Source organism: Dryobates pubescens, chromosome Z, assembly GCF_014839835.1.
Source record: "Dryobates pubescens isolate bDryPub1 chromosome Z, bDryPub1.pri, whole genome shotgun sequence".
Taxonomy (NCBI): Eukaryota; Metazoa; Chordata; class Aves; order Piciformes; family Picidae; genus Dryobates; species Dryobates pubescens.
Genome location: NC_071657.1, coordinates 89,071,396 through 89,093,597, shown reverse-complemented (window position 1 = coordinate 89,093,597; position 22,202 = coordinate 89,071,396). Strand labels below are relative to the sequence as shown.

General features: G+C 44.7%; 1 protein-coding gene across 1 annotated transcript in view; it reads left to right on the top strand.

Moving 5' to 3' along the window:
• ADAMTS12 (ADAM metallopeptidase with thrombospondin type 1 motif 12) overlaps positions 1–22,202 on the top strand; it is a 209,741-nt gene that overhangs the window by 171,982 nt on the left and 15,557 nt on the right. The window contains exons 17-18 of the mRNA XM_054178760.1: positions 14,043–14,169; positions 20,790–21,000. Coding sequence (XP_054034735.1) covers positions 14,043–14,169; positions 20,790–21,000 — 338 coding nt within the window. The remainder of the gene's footprint in view (positions 1–14,042; positions 14,170–20,789; positions 21,001–22,202) is intronic.

The following is a 22,202-nucleotide window of genomic DNA, read 5'->3' as shown; positions in this document are numbered from 1 at the left end:
CAGGAGTGACATTGGCTTTCCACCAGTCCTCAGGCAGCTCTACCAGTTTCCATGATCTTTCAAAAATGATGGAAGGTGGCACTGCAACAGAAGCCAGTTCTCTCAGCAGCTATAGGTACATCCCATCAGGCCTATGGATCTGTGCATGTTCAGTTTACCCAAATTAACTCTAACCCAATCCTCACTGACCAGTAGAGAGTCTTCCTTCCACTAGGCTTTCTCTCTCTTAGCTCCAGGGTCTGGGATTCCTGAGGGCTGGTATTATGAGTCATAGAATCATAGAATCAATAAGGTTGGAAAAGACCTCAGAGATCATCAAGTCCAAACAATCACCCAAGACCTCATGACTAACTAAACCATGGCTTCAAGTGCTACGTCAAATCCCCTCTTGAACACCTCCAGAGATGGTGACTCCACCACCTGCCTGGGCAGCCCATTCCAATGGCTAGCTCTCTCTGTGAGGAACTTTCTCCTCACCTCAAGCCTAAACTTCCCCTGGCAGAGCTTGAGACTGTGTCCTCTTGTTCTGGTCCTGGTTGCCTGGGAGAAGAGACCAACCGCCACCTGGCTACAACCTCCCTTCAGGTAGTTGTAGACAGCAAAAAGGTCTTCCCTGAGCCTCCTCTTCTCCAGGCTAAGCAACCCCAGCTCCCTCAGCCTCTCCTCATAGGGCTTGTGCTCCAGACCTCTCCCCAGCCTTGTTGCCCTTCTCTGGACACGTTCAAGTGTCTCAATGTCCTCCTTAAACTGAGGGGCCCAGAACTGGACACAGTACTTGGGGTGTGGCCTAACCAGTGTTGAGTACAGTGGCACAATGACTTCCCTGCTCCTGCTGGCCACAGTATTTCTGTTACAGGCCAGGATAGCACTGGCCTTCTTGGCCACCTGGGCACACTTATGACTTATGTTCAGCCTGCTGTCAATCAGTACCCCCAAGTCCCTTTCTGCCTGACTGCTCTCCGGCCACTCTGACCCCAGCCTGTAGCACTGCATGGGGTTGTTGTGGCTAATGTGTAGAACCTGGTACTTGGACTTGTTGAATGCCATCTTGTTGGACACTCCCCATCTGTCCAGCCTCTCTAGGTCACTCTGGAGAGCCCTTCTACCCTTTAACAGATCTTGACAGGTCTGTTTTTGACTCAGCCATTAACTGAGTCCCAACAGCCTAGCTCTCACAATAGACACTAAAAAAAAAATACTAACAATTTAAAAAACCTCCCCAAAAGCCCCAAAGATTGAAATAAAGAGAGTCTAATGGAATAATGCAATATACAATACCATATGCAGTGTATTTCACAGCAAAACCAGAAGCAAGACAAAAACACCCCAAGCACAGAACACCCCAAACCCAGAAGGCAAAGAAGCCCCTGGAAACAGAAGTGTCTCTCATTACAGTCCAAACTACAAGCCCCGTGATCCTTTGCTCTGGCCAGCATGGTGTTTCCATATACATCAGGCATGATGGTCAGCATGGTACTGAATACTCAACAGCTGATTAGTAGGCTGTCTGTCTTGGTCTGGAGGGGTAAAGAGACTTGGTTCTTTTTGAACATTCCTCTGTTACGAAATTAGAGGCACAAACAAGGCCAAAATACCAACAGTGAAGCTATTTATTAACAGAACAAAGTGGACAGAACAGAAGAAAGGAGAGGAGGTGGGGAGGGGAAAATGGAGTGTCAACACTATTTGGGTCCATGGAAGGGTGCATCCTTGTTGGCTTGTGCTACCCACCCTGGAGGAGGGGAGGGAGAGATCTCAAATCCAAGTCCAAGCTCTTCTCTGAGCAGCCTTCAACATGTGGTGTCTCCAGTAAAGATATCTTTTCTCATGAGTTGCAGCAGGCAGAATGTAGGGCACGGAGAGAGAGCTCCTCCTGGTCTGCTTCCTCTGAGCTACACAGTGATGTTTTTTTCTTCTGTGTCTGTCCTTTCCTCTCCTTGTATTTTCTTCTCCTGCAGGCATCACTCAGGTCTTCTATACAGTTTTTCAGTCAGTTTTTTTTAGGTATGTGTCCAGGTATTGTCCCCAGGGAATTTTCCTGTGTATTATTCCTTGTGTGCTTACAGGGGTCTGGCAGAGCTGGGGTGCCTCTACCTCCTCCTTTGCCTTTTACCTGCCCATATACACAATACACATCAGGGGATTATCATGCCAGGTGTTCAATCTGTTGTCCTTTTCACCATCCTCCTTTTCCTGGGGAGCTGATGGGTAGAGATGATCTTGTCTGTGCACATTCCAGAGTCGTTATCCAGTGGCATCTGCCCATTACACATTTCTGTTGTCTGGCAGCAAAGGTGATTTTGTTGATTCTTTGTTGAATCTTTGTTGATTTTGTTGAATCTTTGTTGATTCACATCAAGAGAGACAGGATTTAGTCTCTTAGACTGTGCCAACTGGTCCCTCCCAGCCAAAACCAATACAGCTGATCTGAGCAGTAACTCTGCTTTCTCCACATTCTCTGTTACCAGGGCTTCCACCTCATTCAGCAGTGGGCCTGTATTTTCCCAATTCTTATTTTTATCACTGATGTACTTGAAGAAGCCCTTGTTCTCTTTTACTTTATCAGATTTAATTCTAAGAGGTCTTTGGCCTTCTTTGTGGCCTTTTTTGTTGCATACCTACATACCTTGTCAGTGTTCCTACAATTCTCCCAGGTCAGCCAAGGCTGCCCCCAACCTTCATGTCCCCAACCAGACCTTCTTTGTTTGTTTATACAAGGTCCAGCAGCACATCTCTCATCTTTGGCTCTTCCACCACCTGCATCAGGAAGTTACTGTCAATACACTGCAAGACTCTTTGGGGCTGAATATGCCTAGCTGTGTGGCCTTTCCAACAAATATCAGGGTGATTGAGCTGACCCCATGAGCACTAGGGTATGTGATCTTGAGGCTACTTGCATCTGTCTGTAGAAGGCCTTATCAACATCTTCCTGGTTTGGGGGTTTGTTGTAGATATCTACATTAGTTTTGCCCATATTTGTGTGACTCTTAATTCTTGCTTATAAGCTTTCAACATGTTATTTGGGCCATTTTGGCAAGAGAGCTGCCTCGGGACTGGCACCAGGACCGGTGTGCTTGAGCTGAGAGGTCTCTACTTTGGTTTCTTTTGGGGGCTTTCTGGGGTGGGAGGACCTCAACAGTCAGCAAGGACCAGCAGGGTCATCTTCTCGCATGCCTGCTCACGAGGGTGACATCAGCCATGGCAAATTTAAACGTGGCAGGGCTGAGCCACGTGAAGCCATTTTGGCAAGAGAGCCTTCCCACTCGATTGCAGCCAGTGGCATGTGCCAGGTCAGCCAACAGAGTGCAGAAGCCTCTGTGCTAGCTTGGGCAAAATATAGTAGTAAGGTGGAATACATATATTTAATGACAAACAATAAAACCCCCAAACTTATCTCACCTGCCTGAAGGGATCCAGCCATGGTAACTACTTGGCCAAAGGCTATTAGAAAATCAGTAGGTACTCAGAGTAGCACAAGCATGCAGGTGTCCAGGCTGCTAGTTGCAGAGAGTGCTGGAGCCTGGCACTTGGAATGGAGGGTGAAAGAGACAACACCTATGTGAGGTGTGACCAGGTGAATTATCTCCTCAATCTGGTGGCTGAGCTAAAGGAAGAAGTATTAAGATTCAGGACTATAAGGGAATGTGAAAGGGAGTTAGGTATGTGGGAGCAGGCTTTACAGACACAGGCACACACACACACACAGTTGAGGGAGGCGACCCTGGAAACACGGGGGAACAGATACAGGTCCCTGTTAAGAGAAGCATGGGGAATCCATCCTGGCCCTCTGTGCCTCCCGCGTTGCCCTTGCATAATAAGTATGAGGCCCTGCAGGTTGAGGGCAATGAGGATGAGAAGGCAAAAGAGTTAAGTTTCTAAGGGGATGCCTAAAGCAAATCAGTCCCTACCAACCAACAGGAGTAGTGCCATAAAGAAAAAGAGGAGGGTAATTGTTGGAGACTCTCTCCTGAGGGGAACAGAGGGTCCTATATGTTGTCCTGACCCATCCCACAGGGAAGTCTGTTGCCTACCTGAGGCTCAAGTAAGGGACATCACCAGGAGCCTACCCAAGCTAATCCAGCACTCTGACTATTAGCCATTGCTGGTAGTCCAAGCTGGAAGCGATGAGATTGATAAGAAGGGCACCAGGACAATCAAAAAGGAATTCAAGGCCCTCGGGCAATTGATTGATGGGGCAGGAGCTCAAGTGGTGTTCTGCTCAGTTCCCTCAGTGGCAGGGGTGTACACTGAGAGGAACAGGAGAACCCATGCCATCAACAAATTGCTCAAGGGATGCTGCCAGCAGTGGAATTTTGGGTTCTTTGATCAAAGGGCAACTTTTACTGCACCTGATCTGCTGGACCTAGATGGGGTGAATCTATCTAGAAAGGGCAAGAGGGCTCTAGCACTAGAGTTGGCAGGGCTCATTGGGAGGGCTTTAAACTAGGTTTGAAGGGGGTGGGTGAGGAAACCAGTGTCTCTGGAGAGGAGAGAGAGGGACATAAACTAGAGTTAGTTGAGAAATCAGCAGCCCAGCTGAAGTTCATGTACACCAATGCACACAGTATGGGTAACAAACAAGAGGAACTGGAAGTCTTGGTTCACCAGGAAAGCTATGATGTAGTTGCCATTACAGAAACATGGTGGGATGATTCACACAATTGGAGTACTGCACTGGATGGTTACAAGCTCTTTAGGAGAGACAGGTGAGGGAGAAGAGGAGGAGGGGTGGCCCTGTATATTAGAGAATCTCTTGATGCCACAGAACTTGAGGTTGAGGATGAGGGATTGAGAGCCTGTGGGTTAAAATCAGAGGGAGGGCTAACAAAACTGACATCCTGGTTGGAGTCTGTTATCATCCAACCAGGATGAAGAGGCAGATGAAATATTCTATAAGCAATGGGAGGCTGTCTCAAGATCATCAGATCTTGTCCTTGTGGGTGACTTTAACCTGCCAGAAATCTGCTGGGAACTTAATTCAGCAGAGAGGAGGCAGTCCAGAAGGTTCTTGGAGTGTATGGAGGACAGCTTCTTGATGCAGGTCTTAAGAGAGCCTACCAGGGGTCAGGCCCTGCTTGACCTGCTGCCCACAAATAGAGAAGGGCTGGTGGGAGATGTGATAGTAGGAGGCTGCCTAGGGTGCAGCAACCATGAGATAGTGGAGCTTTCAGTATGCGGGGAAATGAGAAGCAGTAACAGAATGATCACTTTGGACTGCCGGAGTCCAAACTTCAGCTTATTTAAGACTACCCTGGGTAGCAGCCCTTAAGAACAAAGGGTTCCAGGACAGTTGGACCTACTTCAAACAGGAGCTCTTGAAGGCACAGGAACAGGCTGTGCCCGCATGCCAGAAGATGAGCTGGTGGGGAAGGTGACCAGCCTGGATGGGCAAGCAGTTCTTGAAGGAATTAAGGGGAAAAAAGAGGCTGTATTGCCTTTGGAAAGTGGGGGAGGCAACTAGTGATATGTTTAAGGATGTTGTTAGAGCATGTAGGAGAAAAAATAGAGAGGCAAAAGCCCAGTTAGAACTCAAGCTGGCCCCTTCTGTGAAGGACAATAAAAAGCATTTTTATAAATATATTGATGCTAAAAAGTGAGGCAAGAAGAACCTCCACTCTTTATTGGGCCTGGAGGGGAACATTGTAACTGAAGATGAGGAAAAGGCTGAGGTACTAAATATTTTCTTTGCCTCCATTTTCAGCAGTAAGGCAGGAGGACTTCAGGCTAACTGGCCTCCTGAACTGTTAGACAGGGTCAGGGAGCAGTGTAGTACCCCTGGAATCCATGAGGAAATAATTAGGGACTTGCTGAGCCACCTGGATCCCCACAAGTCCATGGGACCAGATGGGATCCATCCTAGGGTGCTGAGAGAGCTGGCAGATGAGCTGGCCAAGCTGCTCTCCATCATTTACCACCAGTCCTGGCTCACTGGAGAGGTCCCAGATGACTGGAAGCTGGCCAGTGTGATGCCCATCCACAAGAAGGGCCTGATAGAGGAACCTGGAAACTACAGGCCTGTCAGTATGACCTCAGTGCCAGGCAAGATTATGGAGCAGATCATCTTGAGTGCAATCACTCAGCACTTACAGGATGGCCAAGGGATCAGGCCCAGCCATGGCATAGGTTTAGGAAGGGCAGGTCCTGCCTCACCAACCTGATCTCCTTCTATGATCAGGTGACCCAGCTGGTGGATGTAGGGAAGGCTGTGGATGTAGTCTACCTGGACTTCAGCAAGGCCTTTGACTCCATCCCCCACAGCAAACTCCTGGCCAAGCTGTCAGCCCATGGCTTGGACAGCAGCACTCTGTGCTGGGTTAGGAACTGGCTGGAGGGCTGAGCCCAGAGAGTGGTGGTGAATGGTGCCACATCCAGCTGGCAGCCAGTCACCAGTGGTGTGCCCCAGGGATCAGTGCTGGATGAGGGCATTGAGTCAGTCATCAGTAAATTTGCAGATGACACCAAGCTGGGGGCAGGAGTTGATCTGCTGGAGGGTACCTTGACAGGCTGGACAGATGGGCAGAGTCCAACGGCATGAGATTTAACACATCCAAGTGCCGGGTTCTGCACATTGGCCACAACAACCCCATGCAGAGCTACAGACTGGGGTTAGAGTGGCTGGAGAGCAGCCAGGCAGAGAGGGACCTAGGTGTACTGGTTGATGGTAGGCTGAACATGAGCCTGCAGTGTGCCCAGGTGGCCAGGAGAGCCAATGGCATCCTGGCCTGCATCAGGAACAGTGTGGCCAGCAGGAGCAGGGAGGTCATTCTGCCCCTGTACACTGCACTGGTTAGGCCACACCTCGAGTCCTGTGTCCAGTTCTGGGCCCCTCAGTTTAGGAAGGATGTTGACTTGCTGGAGTGTGTCCAGAGAAGGGAAACGAAGTTGGTGAGGGGTTTGGAACACAAGCCCTATGAGGAGAGACTGAGGGAGCTGGGGTTGCTTAGTCTGGAGAGAAGGAGACGCAGGGGTGACCTTATTGCTGTCTACAACTACCTTAAGAGAGGTTGTAGACAGTCTCTTCTCCCAGGCAACCAGCACCACAAAAAGAGGACACAGTCTCAGGCTGCACCAGGGGAAGTTTAGGCTGGAGGTTCGGAGGAAGTTCTACACAGAGAGTGATTGCCCATTAGAATGCCTGAGGAGGTGGTGGAGGCACCATCACTGGAGGTGTTCAGGAGGAGATGTGATAGGGTGCTTGGTTGCATGGTTTAGTTGATTAGGTGGTGTTGGATGATAGGTTGGACATGATGATCTTGAAGGTCTCTTCCAACCTGGTTTATTCTATTCTAAAGGCAGAACTGCATGTTCCTGGTGTTGCCAGATTGAGCAACAGTTCTCCCTAACTTCCAAAGAGCTTCCTTCTGGCTTTGACTGATGAGAATTTTACCTGAATGTACACTCAGATTCAGATGTACCCTAGATTCAGAGTTCATTATTGATGGCAGTAACAGACCGTTTGTGCCAAATCTCAGGCCTTTGAAGAATTTTGAAAGGTCCTTAAGATAAAGTGCATTGAAGCGGGCACAATCATCTTCTGCTACTGGTGTGTTGCCTGACAGGTCTTAATGAAGACAAGCCTACAGTGGGAATCTAGAAGATAGGAAAAGTTGCATTTATTTAGACTATAAGTAACCATAAAATAATCTTCAAGGAGTTTTGCAGGTTTTGTTTGGTAAATAATAAACAGATAATAATTTTTTTTTAGGAGGGAAGGGAAGGAAGGCTGAGGAAGATGTATTACTGAACCAACTTTCATCCTTTAGCTAGAATTTTGTTCTCCTAGCAAACCTGGACCTGCCTAAATAGGTCTCTCATTATAACTGGTCAATATGGTAGCAGTATGTCCAAGAGCACTTTGGCTTTTTTTTTAGCCACCAATACCAGGACAATGCAAACAAAAGCTTTTTGGAGCCAAGAGAGTCCAGGTGAGTTAGGGAGTGATAAATGGGGCTACAGGCATGAGAACAGGGTGATACAGGAAAGTCTCATGTATCCTAGAATTAAAAGTATGGGTTTACTCCAATGATACAGCTCCTTATTCAAGGAAAATGTACCTGGAGAAAGTCCTAATGATGAGTAATGTTTCTGTAGAGTGAAGTTGTCCCTTCTCAGAATTAACCCAGGGCAGCTTCATAAAGATATCTTGCAAAAGATTCTTCATATCAGTGTAGCAGCACACCATGGCTTGACCTGTGTCCTTTGCCAGCTCATGTCTGAAAAAAAAATAATACATAATACTCCATGCAGGGAAAAGGGAAGACATTGCAGTAGCTGATACCCATTTGCAGTGTATTAAATAGTGCAGCAATTACATTGCAATCCATTTCATGACAAACAAATGCTGAAAGGGATAATTATAGTGAAAAGTCATAAGCCTTGCTCTGTTCTCACTGCATGGCAGTTTGACTCTGCCTGCCATTTGTTTTATACAGAAAGGAATTGTAGTCCAAATACGTGCACACCGGGCAGTGTCCTGCAAACAACAGCACCCTCTAGCCTGTCCTGCCAGAGCCTAAAGTCAGGACAGCATATTAAGCCCTTAATCTTTTTCATAGGAAGATTAATTTATATGCCCCACTGATTTTTTTTTTTCCCTAGACCAACTGCCCATTATTCTTTTCTTAAATAATGACTATTTAGAAATTGCAAGTACAAATCCTTCATCCTTGTCTAAAAGCTTTAATCCTGTTTCTTGTATCTAGCTTTGAGTGGCATTGAATGTAACAAGAAGCTAAGTGCAGCACAGCTTCAGTTAGGGGAGAATATTAGGCAACCTCAACAATTTGCATCTCTATAGATAACTTCAGTAATTAGCAGATTTTAAAAGCTTTGCAAAAGGACTTAACTGTAAGATTTGTTTGGGGGCTAATTGTTATGTGCCCTATAAAAGCTTCACAACTATCATCGGTGCTACTTTGCAAAATTACCTCCAGATGTTCCTGAACTGGAATGTAGTTGTAAAGCTGTAGCACTGGTTTTAGAAAATAAAGGTCACTGTATTTCCTTCCACTGTTATGGGTCCAAGTTTTGTAACACCAAGAGGAAAAAGTTCTTCACTGAGCGAGTCATTCGTCATTGGAATGGGCTGCCCAGGGAGGTGGTGGAGTCACCGTCCCTGGAGGTGTTCAAGAGGAGATTGGACGTGGCACTTGGTGCCATGGTCTAGTTGTGAGGTCTGTTGGAACAGGTTGACTTGATGATCCTTGGGGTCTCTTCCAACCTTAGTTATACTGTGATACTGTGATAAAGACTGACTCTTGTATGGTGTACATAAATTGTTCATACACTGAATATAATTTGCTCGTTCAAATACCGAAGTGAACTCCTTGCAGAGTAACCGATTTGATGCACAACTATGACAATCACATTTAAAATTAGGTTTAGAATCAGATATGCTGTTTTGCATGCACATTTGTTTCTAGTCCTTAATTTCTGTTGTTCTAGGCTATAGTTTTGCCCAAACTGAAAGCTGTGCAGCCATGATATAGTCAATAAAAAGGCTATTTTAATATTCAATAAGCGGAGCGATTAATAAAAATTAATAATTTTATTAATCATAAAAATCCCATGGAAAAAATATTAAATAAAACCTATTTACAGGTTTGAGATGTTTGATCATGGAACAGATACCTCACCAGAAGGAACAAGTAACAATTTAAACAGTATGTACAAAAATCCAGAAACAACAAACAGCACTTCAAACTGTAAAGAAAAGGAACATCGGAATGAAGCCGGCGATTGCCCACAAACGGGGGGAAACTCCAGAATTCCCTAAGGCAACAGACCTCCAAATGATGCTTATAAAATCAGATGTTGTAATTACTCACTGATCCTGATACCTCGTGGCACACGTTAAGATCTAGACAAAACCAAATTGGCGTTGACCACGTGGAAGCTGCAGGAGCAGTTTCACTTTCTGTTGGTGTCTGCAGCTTGTTGCTGAGGCAGGATTTGCTCCCAAGGCTTTGTAGCTGAAAGCTTTATAGAAAGGAGATTTCTCTGCTGCAATCCTTTCGCAGCAGCGCTTGCTCCTTGCTCCAGTCAAACAAAACTGTCCCGGGGACTCAGCTCCTCTGGGGTTTCACCGCTTGGCCTGGCAAGACACGTGTCTGTTCCTGGGCTTTACAATGCTAAAATAGCGAGGGGTCTTTGCTGTCCTGTCTGGGTAAACTGAAACACAGTTCGGCTTCCAAGCGAAGCTTGTGATTCCTTCCAGAGCGTGGACAATTGCAAGACAAGGCTCTGGCTTTTTGGACTGGTACCTATAGATTTCCCGAGACAATAATGGCCAGTGACAACACAGATCTAGGGATAAAACCCTGATATTGCAACCTATAGAAAGCCTTCTTTCCAAACATGGCCAAAAGCACGCCCACCTGGCTCATTCTGGCTCTGAAACATGTTCAGGCAAGCCTGAGCAATGAAAATCCAGATCTGAAAAGCCTGAACAAACAGACCTACTAGCTCCTGGCTCATTGTCTGGTTCAGAGCATTTGGGGGGCTTTTTGTCCGTTCTGGACAAGCCAATAGATTTCGAACTTCTTCCAAAATGTTCTTCCCACAAATGATTTTTAATTGGCACCTTTTTTTTTTTTTTTTGTGCAGACTAGGTGAGAAATCAGTAGCGAGAAAATCAATTTCCCATCTAAACAACATTGCATTAGGACTGAAGTGTCACAGACAGAAGTAATCTCTGAGCAGATTCTATGAAATCAAGACCATTCTTGAATCTGACTGTTGTCATTCTTGATTTCTCTTTTTCCTTTCTCAGAAGTATTCTTAGGCTGTCTTTCACAGGCCTGAGGTGGTATACATCTGTGTAAAGGAGCATGAGTGTGGAAAGGGCTATGGTGCATTTAGTATTGAGGGGAGCTGAAAGGAATGGGATGTTCTCACTCTGGAGTAAAAAACAAGATCTCTGCAGTGAGATTATGACCACAGAGACAATGTCCTGATGAACACAGCCAGCATTGCTGTCATGCAAAACAGTTGTCAGCGTGGTCAGAGAGAATTAAAAGGGGAAACAACTACCCACTCAGACCCCTATGTAAATACTTTAAATTTTCAATTTTACTGTTTGTTTTTTTTTAATATATTTAGAAATTTTAATTTGGGAATTAAAATAGGATATTGCACCCTTAAGTTATAGATCATAGATCATAGAATCAATAAGGTTGGAAAAGACCTCAGAGATCATCAAGTCCAACCTGTCACCCAACACCTTGTGACTAACCATGGCTCCAAGTGCCACGTCAAATCCCTTTTTGAACACCTCCAGGGATGGTGACTCTGCCACCTCCCTGGGCAGCACATTCCAATGGCAAATAACTCTGTGAAGAACTTTCTCCTCACCTCTAGCCTAAACTTCCCGTGGTGCAGCTTGAGACTCTGTCCTCTTGTTCTGTTGGTGGTTGCCTGAGAGAAGAGACCAACCTTCACCTGTCCACAACCTCCCTTCAGGTAGTTGTAGAGAGCAATAAGGTCTCCCCTGAGCCTCCTCTTCTCCAGGCTAATCCAAGTCCAAGCACCAGAACTGGCAGAGTTAGAGAATGCTTGGACTCAATGACCATAAAGGTATTTTCTAGCTGAAAGAATTCTATGATTCTACTATTCTATGAGGGAAGTGCCATGTGCCATGTGCTTGGGGTTATTAAGCCACCTTCTGCCCTTACCATCCTCCAAGCTGCAGGGATAAAGACACAAGTTATGTAACTGTATAAATGTTTGGTGGGGTGTGGTCAGTGTGAGGTTGCTAATTTTTTACTTATGCAACGTTTTCTACTTCAACTGGCTCAGGCTGAAATATCCCTCTGTGTTTCATTATGTTATTATACATATACCTACATATATATGAGTATCAACATATGCATATAGGATTTCTTCCAAGTTTGGAACTGAGCTTTACACAGTCATGATGAGAAAAAAAAAAAGTGCATTTATGGCTTCTTTAAATATACACATCAACACAAGAATTTTCCAGATTCTGAAACAACAGTTGGGAGTTCATGTAACTTCCATAATAAAAATTAGTTGTATGAATAAGATAGTTTATTGATGCAAGTGATCAGCAAATGTCTCATGAGAATGTATAGCCTCAAAGCAAAATTTGGCAAAGATTTATGGTAGTTTTAAAGTGAATTACAGCAGCTGAAATGTCACTAAAAAAATTACCAAATCAAGATATTTATTATTTGCATTGTTCATAGCATAAAACTGAACACTGTTCCCTGGGGATCCTGTGCTGAATTGAATAGTTTCTACTGCTTGAAGTCCCCTAGGGACAGGAAAGTGCCTCACTCAGCCATGCTGCAAAAATTATTTGTGTGACCACAGGGCTGTAGTCCTTTAATCCTCACTTCTAGGTGAAAATAATCCTTGTTTTAGCAAACCAACCTTCATTTCTGACTGGAGGAGACTCAGTCATCCTGCGCTATTATCAGTAATTGTCTTACATGTCTCAGTCTCAAGTCTGATAGTACTCTAAGAGCTGTATCAGTTTTTTCATAGTGTCAAAGACCTGGTATATTAAGGTGCTGTGAAAATGTGACATGAGATTCCATCTGCTTCTATGAAATGACCAAAATATGCATAGAAAGTTGATTTTCTTGTTTTGTGGAGGCCTTTTGCAATAATATCTGACTTACAGCCTCCCCTTCACGCATGCTCAGTTCTTGCACCAGAGGTTACCTCTGTTTCTAGCTTTGTATTTCCTAGTAGTAGAGCTGTCATTTTGTTTTGTGGTTGGCTTTTTGTTGTGCTTAGTTGTTGCTGGTTTTTGGTTTTGTTTCTGAATTTATTTTCATAGGTAGATTGTTAAATTTTGGAAAGTAAAAATGTACTTGAATGCCAACATGAAGTTACTTCAAGCAAGATAACCATAATGATACCATGAAATTTTAGGAAATATGTTTCAGTTGCCATGTATGGAGACACTGCTGTACAGAGTAACATAAGTATATGTTGTATAGAGAAGTATTTTCATATTGCAGAAGTATTATTATCTATGGATTATTGCTCTTCCAAATACTTTCCCACACTGGTTATTAGGAGGTGTGAGGCAAGAAAAATCTTGATTCCTAAATATTCTGAAAAACAGCTTAACACTTAGCCCTAACAGTATAGTAACAGCTGTGTTAGGCCCATTGCTTCTCAGGAGAAGGATAAAAGTCACAAGAGGAAAAGTGACCTACCATCTGCATATGAATTGCTGTGGATTAATAGCACATTAAATTTAATAAACAAAACTTCTTCAGTGAGACCTGGTAAGGATAGAGTACTAGAGACCTGGGTCAGAAGTTCAGCAAGAGCAAGTGAAGTATCCTGCACCTAGGGAGGAATAACCCTATGCACAAGTATATGTTAGGGATTGCCCTCCTGGAAAGCAGGACAAGTAATGATGACAAGTAAACCTGTGAACCAGCAATGTGCCCTGTGGCCAAGAAGGCCAGTGGTGTCCTGAGGCACATTAAGTAGAGTGTGGCCAGCAGTGACACCGTGTCCTGGTGTACTATGTCCAGTTCTGGGCTCCACAGTTCAGAGGGACAGGTTTACATGACAGTGTCCAATGAAGTGCTGTGAGGATTATGAAGGGACTGGAACATCTGTCTTAGTAGGAAAGGCTTGACAGACCTGGGACTGTTTAGTTTGGTGAAGAAAAAGATTGGCAAAAATACCCTTGCTGTGAATGGTTTGCTTCTTACCTGTGAGTAATCCAAGAACCATTCATAGCCCAGTAGATGTGCTTCAGGGCCTGCAGGAGCCTTTTCTGAGGCTGTCAAATTGAGATTAAGGAAGGTGCTTTCTAATGTATTGCTTGAGCAATCTGGTCCAAAAGAGCTCTGCTTAACACCTCTTCATCTTGGTTAAAGGATGCTTATACCTGACTCAGCCCAGAAGTTCAGTAGAACTGACTCTCAGAGCTGCTACTGTGTTCTTGGACGTGAGCATAGCCACTGTGTGCTCCCCATGCTAGAGGATTTTTACAGCTCATCCCCCAACCTTCGTGGCTTACTGTTAACCTTCTCTGTGTCCTCCTCTCACAGGAGTGCGACGCCAGATTGCCCACTGCATGCGAAGGGGAAGCGGAGTGATCAAAAACTCCTTCTGTGACCCAGCCACACAGCCAAATGGGAGGCAAAAGAAATGCTATGAGAAGGACTGCCCACCCAGGTAATAGCAGCCCTACCCAATAGAAAATGTTGGTTACAGATTAGTGTGGCATCTATGGCCTGCCATGGTGAGAGCTCCTAAGCACTTCAGAGCAAGGTGGCAGAAACCCAGTAATGGATAGATTAGGATTGAGCTGCTCTAAGAAGTTTCCAATGCCAGTTACTGAGCAGTGCGTGCAGGGAATGGCAGAGATTGCTCTCTCTTCTGCACAGCTGATCTTTTTGTTCATTTTAGGTGCAGGTGTGCCTGCAAAACATGGGAATTACTACTTATTTTTAAAATCCTCTTCTTGTCTTAGCTCAAGTGATAAGGTATTTCTTACTAAGTGTTCCTAAAACTAACTTGCAGAGAGGTTTTTGAAACCTTTTGGTGACATTTTTCAGTATTTCTTGATACTCCTTTGTCTTTTTTTTTGGTTTTTTTTGTGAGGAAGGATGAATGGAAACACACTTTTCTATGACTCTTGTTATTATACCTCCTTTATACTCTTTATACTCTCTTTATACTCTCTTTATACTCTTGTTATTATACCTCCTTTATACCACTTGTTATTTGACATAGTATCATAGTATCAGTCAGGGTTGGAAGGGACCACAAGGATCATTTAGTTCCAACCCCCCTGCCATGGGCAGGGACACCCCACACTAGATCAGGCTGGCCAGAGCCGCATCCAGCCTGGTCTTAAACACCTCCAGGGATGGGGCCTCAACCACCTCCCTGGACAACCCATTCCAGGGCTTCACCACTCTCATGCTGAAGAACTTCCTCTTCACATCCAGCCTGAATCTCCCCACCTCCAGCTTCATTCCATTCCCCCTAGTCCTATCACTACCTGAGATCCTGAGAAGTCCCTCCCCAGCCTTCTTGTAGGCCCCCTTCAGACACTGGAAGGCCACAGTTAGGTCACCTCAGAGCCTTCTCTTCTCCAGACTGAACAGCCCCAACTCCTTCAGTCTGTCCTCACAGGAGAGGTGCTCCAGCCCTCTGATCATCCTCATGGCCCTTCTCTGGACATCTTCCAGCACCTCCATATCCCTCCTGTAATAGGGGCTCCAGAACTGGACACAGTACTGCAGGTGGGGTCTCACCAGAGCTGAGGAGAGGGGGAGAATCACCTCCCTTGACCTGCTGGCCACACTTCTCTTGATGCAGCCCAGGATCTGATTTCCGGGCTGCAAGTGCACACTGAGAGCTCAGGTTGAGCTTCTCATCCACCAGCACTCCCAAGTCTCTCTCCTCTGGCCTGCTTTCCAGCCAGTCCCTGCCCAGCCTGGATTTGTGCCTGGGATTGCCTCGACCCAGATGCAGGACCCTGCACTTGGTCTTGTTGAACCTCATGAGGTTGGCTTGTGCCCACCTCTCCAGTCTGTCAAGGTGCCTCTGGATGGCATCCCTTCCCTCCAGCGTGTCTGCTGCACCACACAGCTTGGTGTCATCAGCAAACTTGCTGAGGGTGAACTCAGTGCCACTGTCCATGGCACCCACAAAGATGTTGAACAAGACTGGTCCCAGGGCTGATCCCTGAGGGACTCCACTTGTCACTGGCCTCCACTGGGACATGGACCCATTGACAGCCACTCTTTGGGTGTGGCCATCAAGCCAGTTCTTTATCCATCAGTGGTCCACCCATCAAACCCATGTGTCACCAGTTTGGAGACCAGGATGTGGTGCAGGACAGTGTCGAAGGCTTTGCTCAGGTCCAGGGAAACAACATCAGTTGCTCACCCCTCATCTATTAATGTCACCTGTTCATGGAAGGCCACCAGGTTGGTCAGGCAGGATTTGCCCTTGGTGAAGCCATGCTGACTGTTCCCAATCACCTCTTCACTATTCTTCTGAGTCAGTAGTGCCTCCAGGAGGATCTGCTCCATGATCTTTCCAGGCACAGAGGTGAGACTGCCTGGCCTGTAGTTCCCTGGTTCCTCCTTCTCACCCTTTTTGAAAATGGGAGTAGTGTTTCCCCTTTTCCAGTCTGTGGGGACTGCCCCAGACTGCCATGACTTTTGGAATATAACAGAGAGGGGTTTAGCAACCTCATCTTTTTATTATATTCCTTCCATTCCCATCACATTATTTTAATTCATCTTAATTTTAATCTTTTTCATCTTATTTTAATTCATCTTAAACTCTTTTTCTTCTGTTGTACAATTTCAGCTAGTAAGGTAAGGAAGACTAACCACAACAAACATTCCAGTGAAAACAGAACTGTGGGCTTGTACAATAGGTATATATTTGCTGGAATAGTACTTGAGAATATTACTTTTTTCTGTCATTGTTGTTTTGGGTTTGTTTGAGCTGGAATTAGTTCTCCTCAAAGCATCCTTCTAGTGCTGTGTTTTGCACAGTAGTTGATAACACAGCAGTGTTTTGGCTACTGCTGAGCAAGTATCCAAGCTGTGTCTTTCCAATATTTCCCCACCTCAAGAGTACGCTGAGGGGTGAGCAAGATCTTGGGAGGGGACACAGCTGGGCCAGCTGACCCAGACTGGCCAAAGGGGTATTCCATGCCATATGACATCAGCTGAGATACAAGAATGAAGTGAAAAAGTGAAGTGGGGGGATTTGTCCGTGGCATCTATCCTCCTAAGGAACCACCAAGCTTAGAGAGCGCTGCTTCCTGAGGCCGACCATTGTCCTGCTGATGGAAGCAGAGACTAACCTCTCTCTCTCTCTGCTTTCATTTCCAAGCAGTCTATTGCTTTTACTTATTATTGTTATCAAATTGCTTCTATCTTATTGCTGGCTTTTGTTACATTTTTCCCCTCTCCCTTGTCCATTTAAGAAGGGGGAGTGATAGAACAGCTTTGATGGGTATTTGGCCCCTAGGCCATGGCCAAAGCACCACAATTGTATTCATAAATACCACACTGCTGTTCACAATGGTGTACCAGTCCTTCCCTGGTAATTTTAGTTAAAGCAGAGTCAAATTGAAGTGCATCACATTACATTTGCTAGCCATGAATTTCATGAAGCTTTAATGTGAAAAACACTGCATGGCAGTTGGTTTTATTAGTTATTTCCAAGTATCTTCACAAAAGTATATTATACCTCCTCCAGGAATTACATCTTTGCACTCACAGCCTCTGTAAGTGATTGTTAAAAGCATTTCATAACACTTTGTAGATTGATAGAATATCAGCTCTTGGTAGAACAAACTTAATAACTAGTTGACTAGTGATGAGCTGAGGAAACTCACATACAATGGAGCGTTTTTTATTTATAACACATATAAGTTCCAGAGTACCAAATAAGCCTTGTTTATCTCATTTTTTCCAAGTTATTCAGGCTTGTTCTTGAAAGTGAGGGAGAAGAATTTGTCCATTGTTGCGCAGATTGTAGAATTAGGTGATGTGTGAACCATGCACTTCTGCAAGTGAGGCTGAAAAACTCTCCTATGCTGCCAGACTGAATGATGCCTCTCAAGTTCATGCTGTACTGCAGAGGAGAGCACTACTTACCCTTCTGAGGATAGCAAAATACTGACAAAATGCAGCGTAAGCCACTAGAGTCACATTGTGTATTTATTTTTCTCTTAATAACAAGAAAGTGACTGTAGTAGTTTGACCTCTACCTAAATCTCTGTTGTGCCTCCCAGCAAGGTCTACACACCTAAGGAGGAGTAAAGATGAGGCAAGCGTAAGTTATATCTCATTCTAATACTCTTCCAGCTTCCAACTGGTTATAATTCAAGACATTTCCAGGGCCCTATATAATGTGCCAAATCAGTGATCTCCAATGGACTTGTTTTCCAAATACTTGTCTAGCCTACTTGTGTAACCTTGTTAAACTTCTGTCATACAGCTTCCACTGCAAGAAGTTGTAAAGATTTAATTCCTGATGTGAATGGTGTGAAGCACCACCTCATTTTAATTATTTTGTGCCTGCCTTTCACTAGTTTCTGTTGGTGGCCCTGAATTCTTCTGTTGGAAGAGGTGGTAGTGAAGAGTGAATTCCTATCCGTCCTTCTCAAACCCTTCTTTTTGTAGATCTGCTCTTCGTTCAAGGCTGTGGTCCCAGCATGGGATTTTGTAGCTGCTTGCTTTCCCTGGCATATGTTACCTCTAATCCAGATAGACAGTTACACATTTTCATCTGAAATGTAAGACATCACTTAATGCAGTTTATTGGTTTGTTAATTGTAAAGAAAATCTGAATGTTGGAGGAAGGTTTGACTGTCCTCTACAGCATGATACAGGGTAACTGAGAGTTCATGTGAGCATCTAAAGACCAAGTGTTCTGCAGAGAGGTGGCTAAATGCTGTTAGAGGACAGTGCTGTTAGAGGACAGTGCTGTAGGGGACCTTTGATCAGTGCTACAGCCACAGGAGTGAAGCAGATGATCTCATGCTTTCCAAGAGTTCGTTGATAGGAATAACCTTTCTAAAACAAGAAGGATGTTCTCTTACGTAACTCTCCCTCCTATAATCTACTAAATCCCAGTGATACAAAGCATGCTACCATGAAAGTAGCTACTAGGCCACTAAATCAGAATTGGATTGTTTATCAAACAGTAGCTACTTGCAAAGAACAGAATTGCTGTAATGTTTCACAGAGTCATGGAATCATTCAGGTTGCAAAAGACCCCTTGGATCATCAAGTCCAACCAATAACCCTACTGTACAAAGTTCACCCCTAAATCTTATCTCCAAGCACCACATTTAAACAACCTTTAAACACATTCAGGGTTGGTGACTCAGCCACCTTCCTGGGCCATTCCAATGCCTGACCACTCTTTCAGTGAGAAAAAATTTCCTTATGGCCAATCTAAAGCTACCCAGTTGCAGCTTGAGGCCATTTCTTCTTGCTCCATTGCTAATTACCTGTTGCTCCATTGCTAATTACCTGTGAGAAGAGACCAGCACCAACCTCTTTATAACATCCTTTCAGGTAGTTGTAGACAGCAGTGAGGTCTTGCCACAGCCTCCTCTTCTTCATGCTAAACAGCTACAGCTCATACAGTCATAGAATCATAGAATCAGTGAGGCCGAAAGAGACTTCAAGGATCATCAAGTCCAAGTCACTATTCTTCAGGCCCTTCATCAGCTTAATTGCCCAGCTTTTCACTTGCTCCAGCACCTTGACATCTTTCTGATGGTGCTGAGTACAGGGGGACAATCACCTCCCTTCTCCTGCTAGACATTTCTAGTATAAGCCAGGATGCCACCGGCTTTCTTGGCCACATGGGCACACTGCTTGCCCATATTCAGTTGCTTGTCATTTAAAAGCTGCCAGACAGCTTTCCAGCCACACTTACCCAAGCCCTGTGACTCTTACAAACATTGTCTTATGTCATTAATCCATTTCAAGAAGCTAATTATAAACAATTTAAATGACAGACTCTGAGAAGTCCAAATCTTGTTTGTTAGGTGTTATGGTCTGCGTTTTATTTTTCCTACATTTTCTGCTAAAAGAATCTGGATCAAAGCAAATGAAGTATTTAAAATGTCACAATATGTGTGTGCCACATGTTGACTCAGAATGAAATAAAGGTGGCCGAACAGTTGAGAGATAAATTGTCATACAACCACTTGTGAGAACCTTGGTTAATGTTACTAGACAGAAGTACAAGAAGATTGTATTATAAATGCATGGTTTTTCAACCTTTTGCTATGGAATATGCTTTCCAGTTGTATATTTCTTTAGTATACAGGTATTTAGCCTCATAGGTGTAATGGTAAAAATTAAGAGATACTACTTGAAGAAAAGGTGAGATTTTAACAGTTACCATGTTGTGAATTAAGTTCCTTGTGGTATCTGCTGTTCCTGATGCTCAAGAAATACATGACGAAAGACAAAATCCCATGCAGCTATTTTTTGAACATCACCCACACCTCATTCAGCACACATCATCCAGGTATAGATTGGTATAGGGGTTGGTCTCTTCTCTCTAGCAACCAGCACCAGAACAAGAGGACACAGTCTCAAGCTGCACCAGGGGAAGTTTAGGCTCGAGGTGAGGAGAAAGTTCTTCACTGAGAGAGTTGTTAGCCATCGGAATGGGCTGGCCAGGGAGGTGGTGGAGTCACCGTCCCTGGAGGTGTTCAAGAGGGGATTGGACGTGGCACTTGGTGCCATGGTCTAGTCATTAAGTCTGTGGTGACAGGTTGGACTTGATGATCTTTGAGGTCTCTTCCAACCTTGGTGATACTGTGATACTGTGATACTGTGAGTGTTGTATAATGGACAAAGCAGTTGGGCCCCAGCTTAACTGTTACAGACTTGGAAACCCAGCCTTGGAAGAAAAATTACAGGTGTCATCTAAGGCAGCTGAATGCCACCTGACAGAATCAGATTTTTTGCTTACCTCTGTCTCAGGCTGAATTGTAGAAGAGCTGAGCACTCACATTTGCAGCTAGAAACTGACTGAAGTTATGCTTTCACTATACAAATTGCTCTCAGGAAAATTAGTACTTACACAAATTAGTTATCCAAATCACACATTTTGCCTGCTTGCTTGCTTTTAACCGCAGTTACCACAGGGCAAATGGCGATCTGGGCTTAATATGAAAATCATACACCTGAACCAGAATTTATATTATTGGTTCTTTTTCTTGTAGTCTTTGACCATTTCCTTAATGTGCTTATCATAGACTGTTTTCTGATGTTTCTTCTGATTTTCAGGTGGTGGGCAGGAGAATGGCAGAAATGTTCAACCACGTGTGGCCCAATAGGCCAGAAGAAGCGAACTGTACTTTGCATCCAGACAGTGGGATCTGATGAGCAGGTACTGGCTGTAACAGAGTGCCAGCACCTGCTTAAACCAAAGACCCATCTATCATGCAACAGAGATGTCCTGTGCCCATCTGACTGGACAGTGAGCAACTGGACTGAGGTAAATTCATGTCAGTTGCAATACTGAACTTTTTTTCCAAAATGTTGGTCTCTTCTCCCAGGCAGCCAGTACCAGAACAAGAGGACACAGTCTCAGGCTGCGCCAGGGGAGGTTTAGGCTAGATGTTAGGAAAAAGTTCTATACAGAAAGAGTGATTGCACATTGGAATGGGCTGCCTGGGGAGGTGGTGGAGTCGCCATCACTGGAGGTTTTCAGGAGGAGACTTGATGGGGTGCTTGGTGCCGTGGGTTAGTTGTTTGGGTGGTGTTGGATTGGTTGATGGGTTGGACGCGGTGATCTTGAAGGTCTCTTCCAACCTGGTTTATTCTATGTATTCTATGTATTCTATTCTAAAACCAGCACAGAGAACCAGCAACTAGCTTTTTTGCCTTTTAAATTTTTTTTTAACATGTCTTCACAAATCATTTTTGCAGAAGGGAAAGCTACCCTTGCGTGTTAGCTGTTTAAATCACAGAATGAATCATAGCACGAATCATAGAATAATTTGAGTTGGAATCAACCCTAGAAATCATGTAATTCTAACCCCTTGCCATGGGCAGGGACACCTTCCACTAGAGCAGGTTGCCAGAGCCCCATTCAAGATGGCTGTGGACATTTCTAGAGATGGAGCATTCACATCCTCTCTGGGCAACCTGTTCCAGGGCCTCACCACCTTCATGGTGAGGAATTTCTTCTGATTATCTAATCTATATATGCCTTCTTTCAGTTTAATCCCATTACCCCTTGTCCTGTCACTACATGCCCTTGTAAATGTTCTCCTCCATGCTGAACACCACCTGCTCTCTCAGTCTGTCTTCATAGGAGAGGTGTTCCAGCCCTCTGATCGTTTTTGTGGCCCTCCTCTGGACATGCCCCATATTCTTGCATTGAGGGCCCCAGAGCTGGACACAGTACTCTAGGTGAGCCTTCACCAGACCAGAGTGGCAGAATCACCTCTCTCAATCTGCTGGCCACACTTTTGATGCAGCCCGGGATGCAATTTGCCTTCTGTGGTTGTTGCACTAAGACTGAATGAATTAATAATTTCATAAAGTCAACAAACATCTGTGAGCCACATGGGTAATCACAGAGGGTTTGTGGCACTGTAAGCCACTGGCACTGAGCCAGTCAGGTATGTTTTTGATGGTAGGATTTTAGTATGTTTTTTATAACCCTGGTAGAAAAGGTCTTGGCTGAACCTG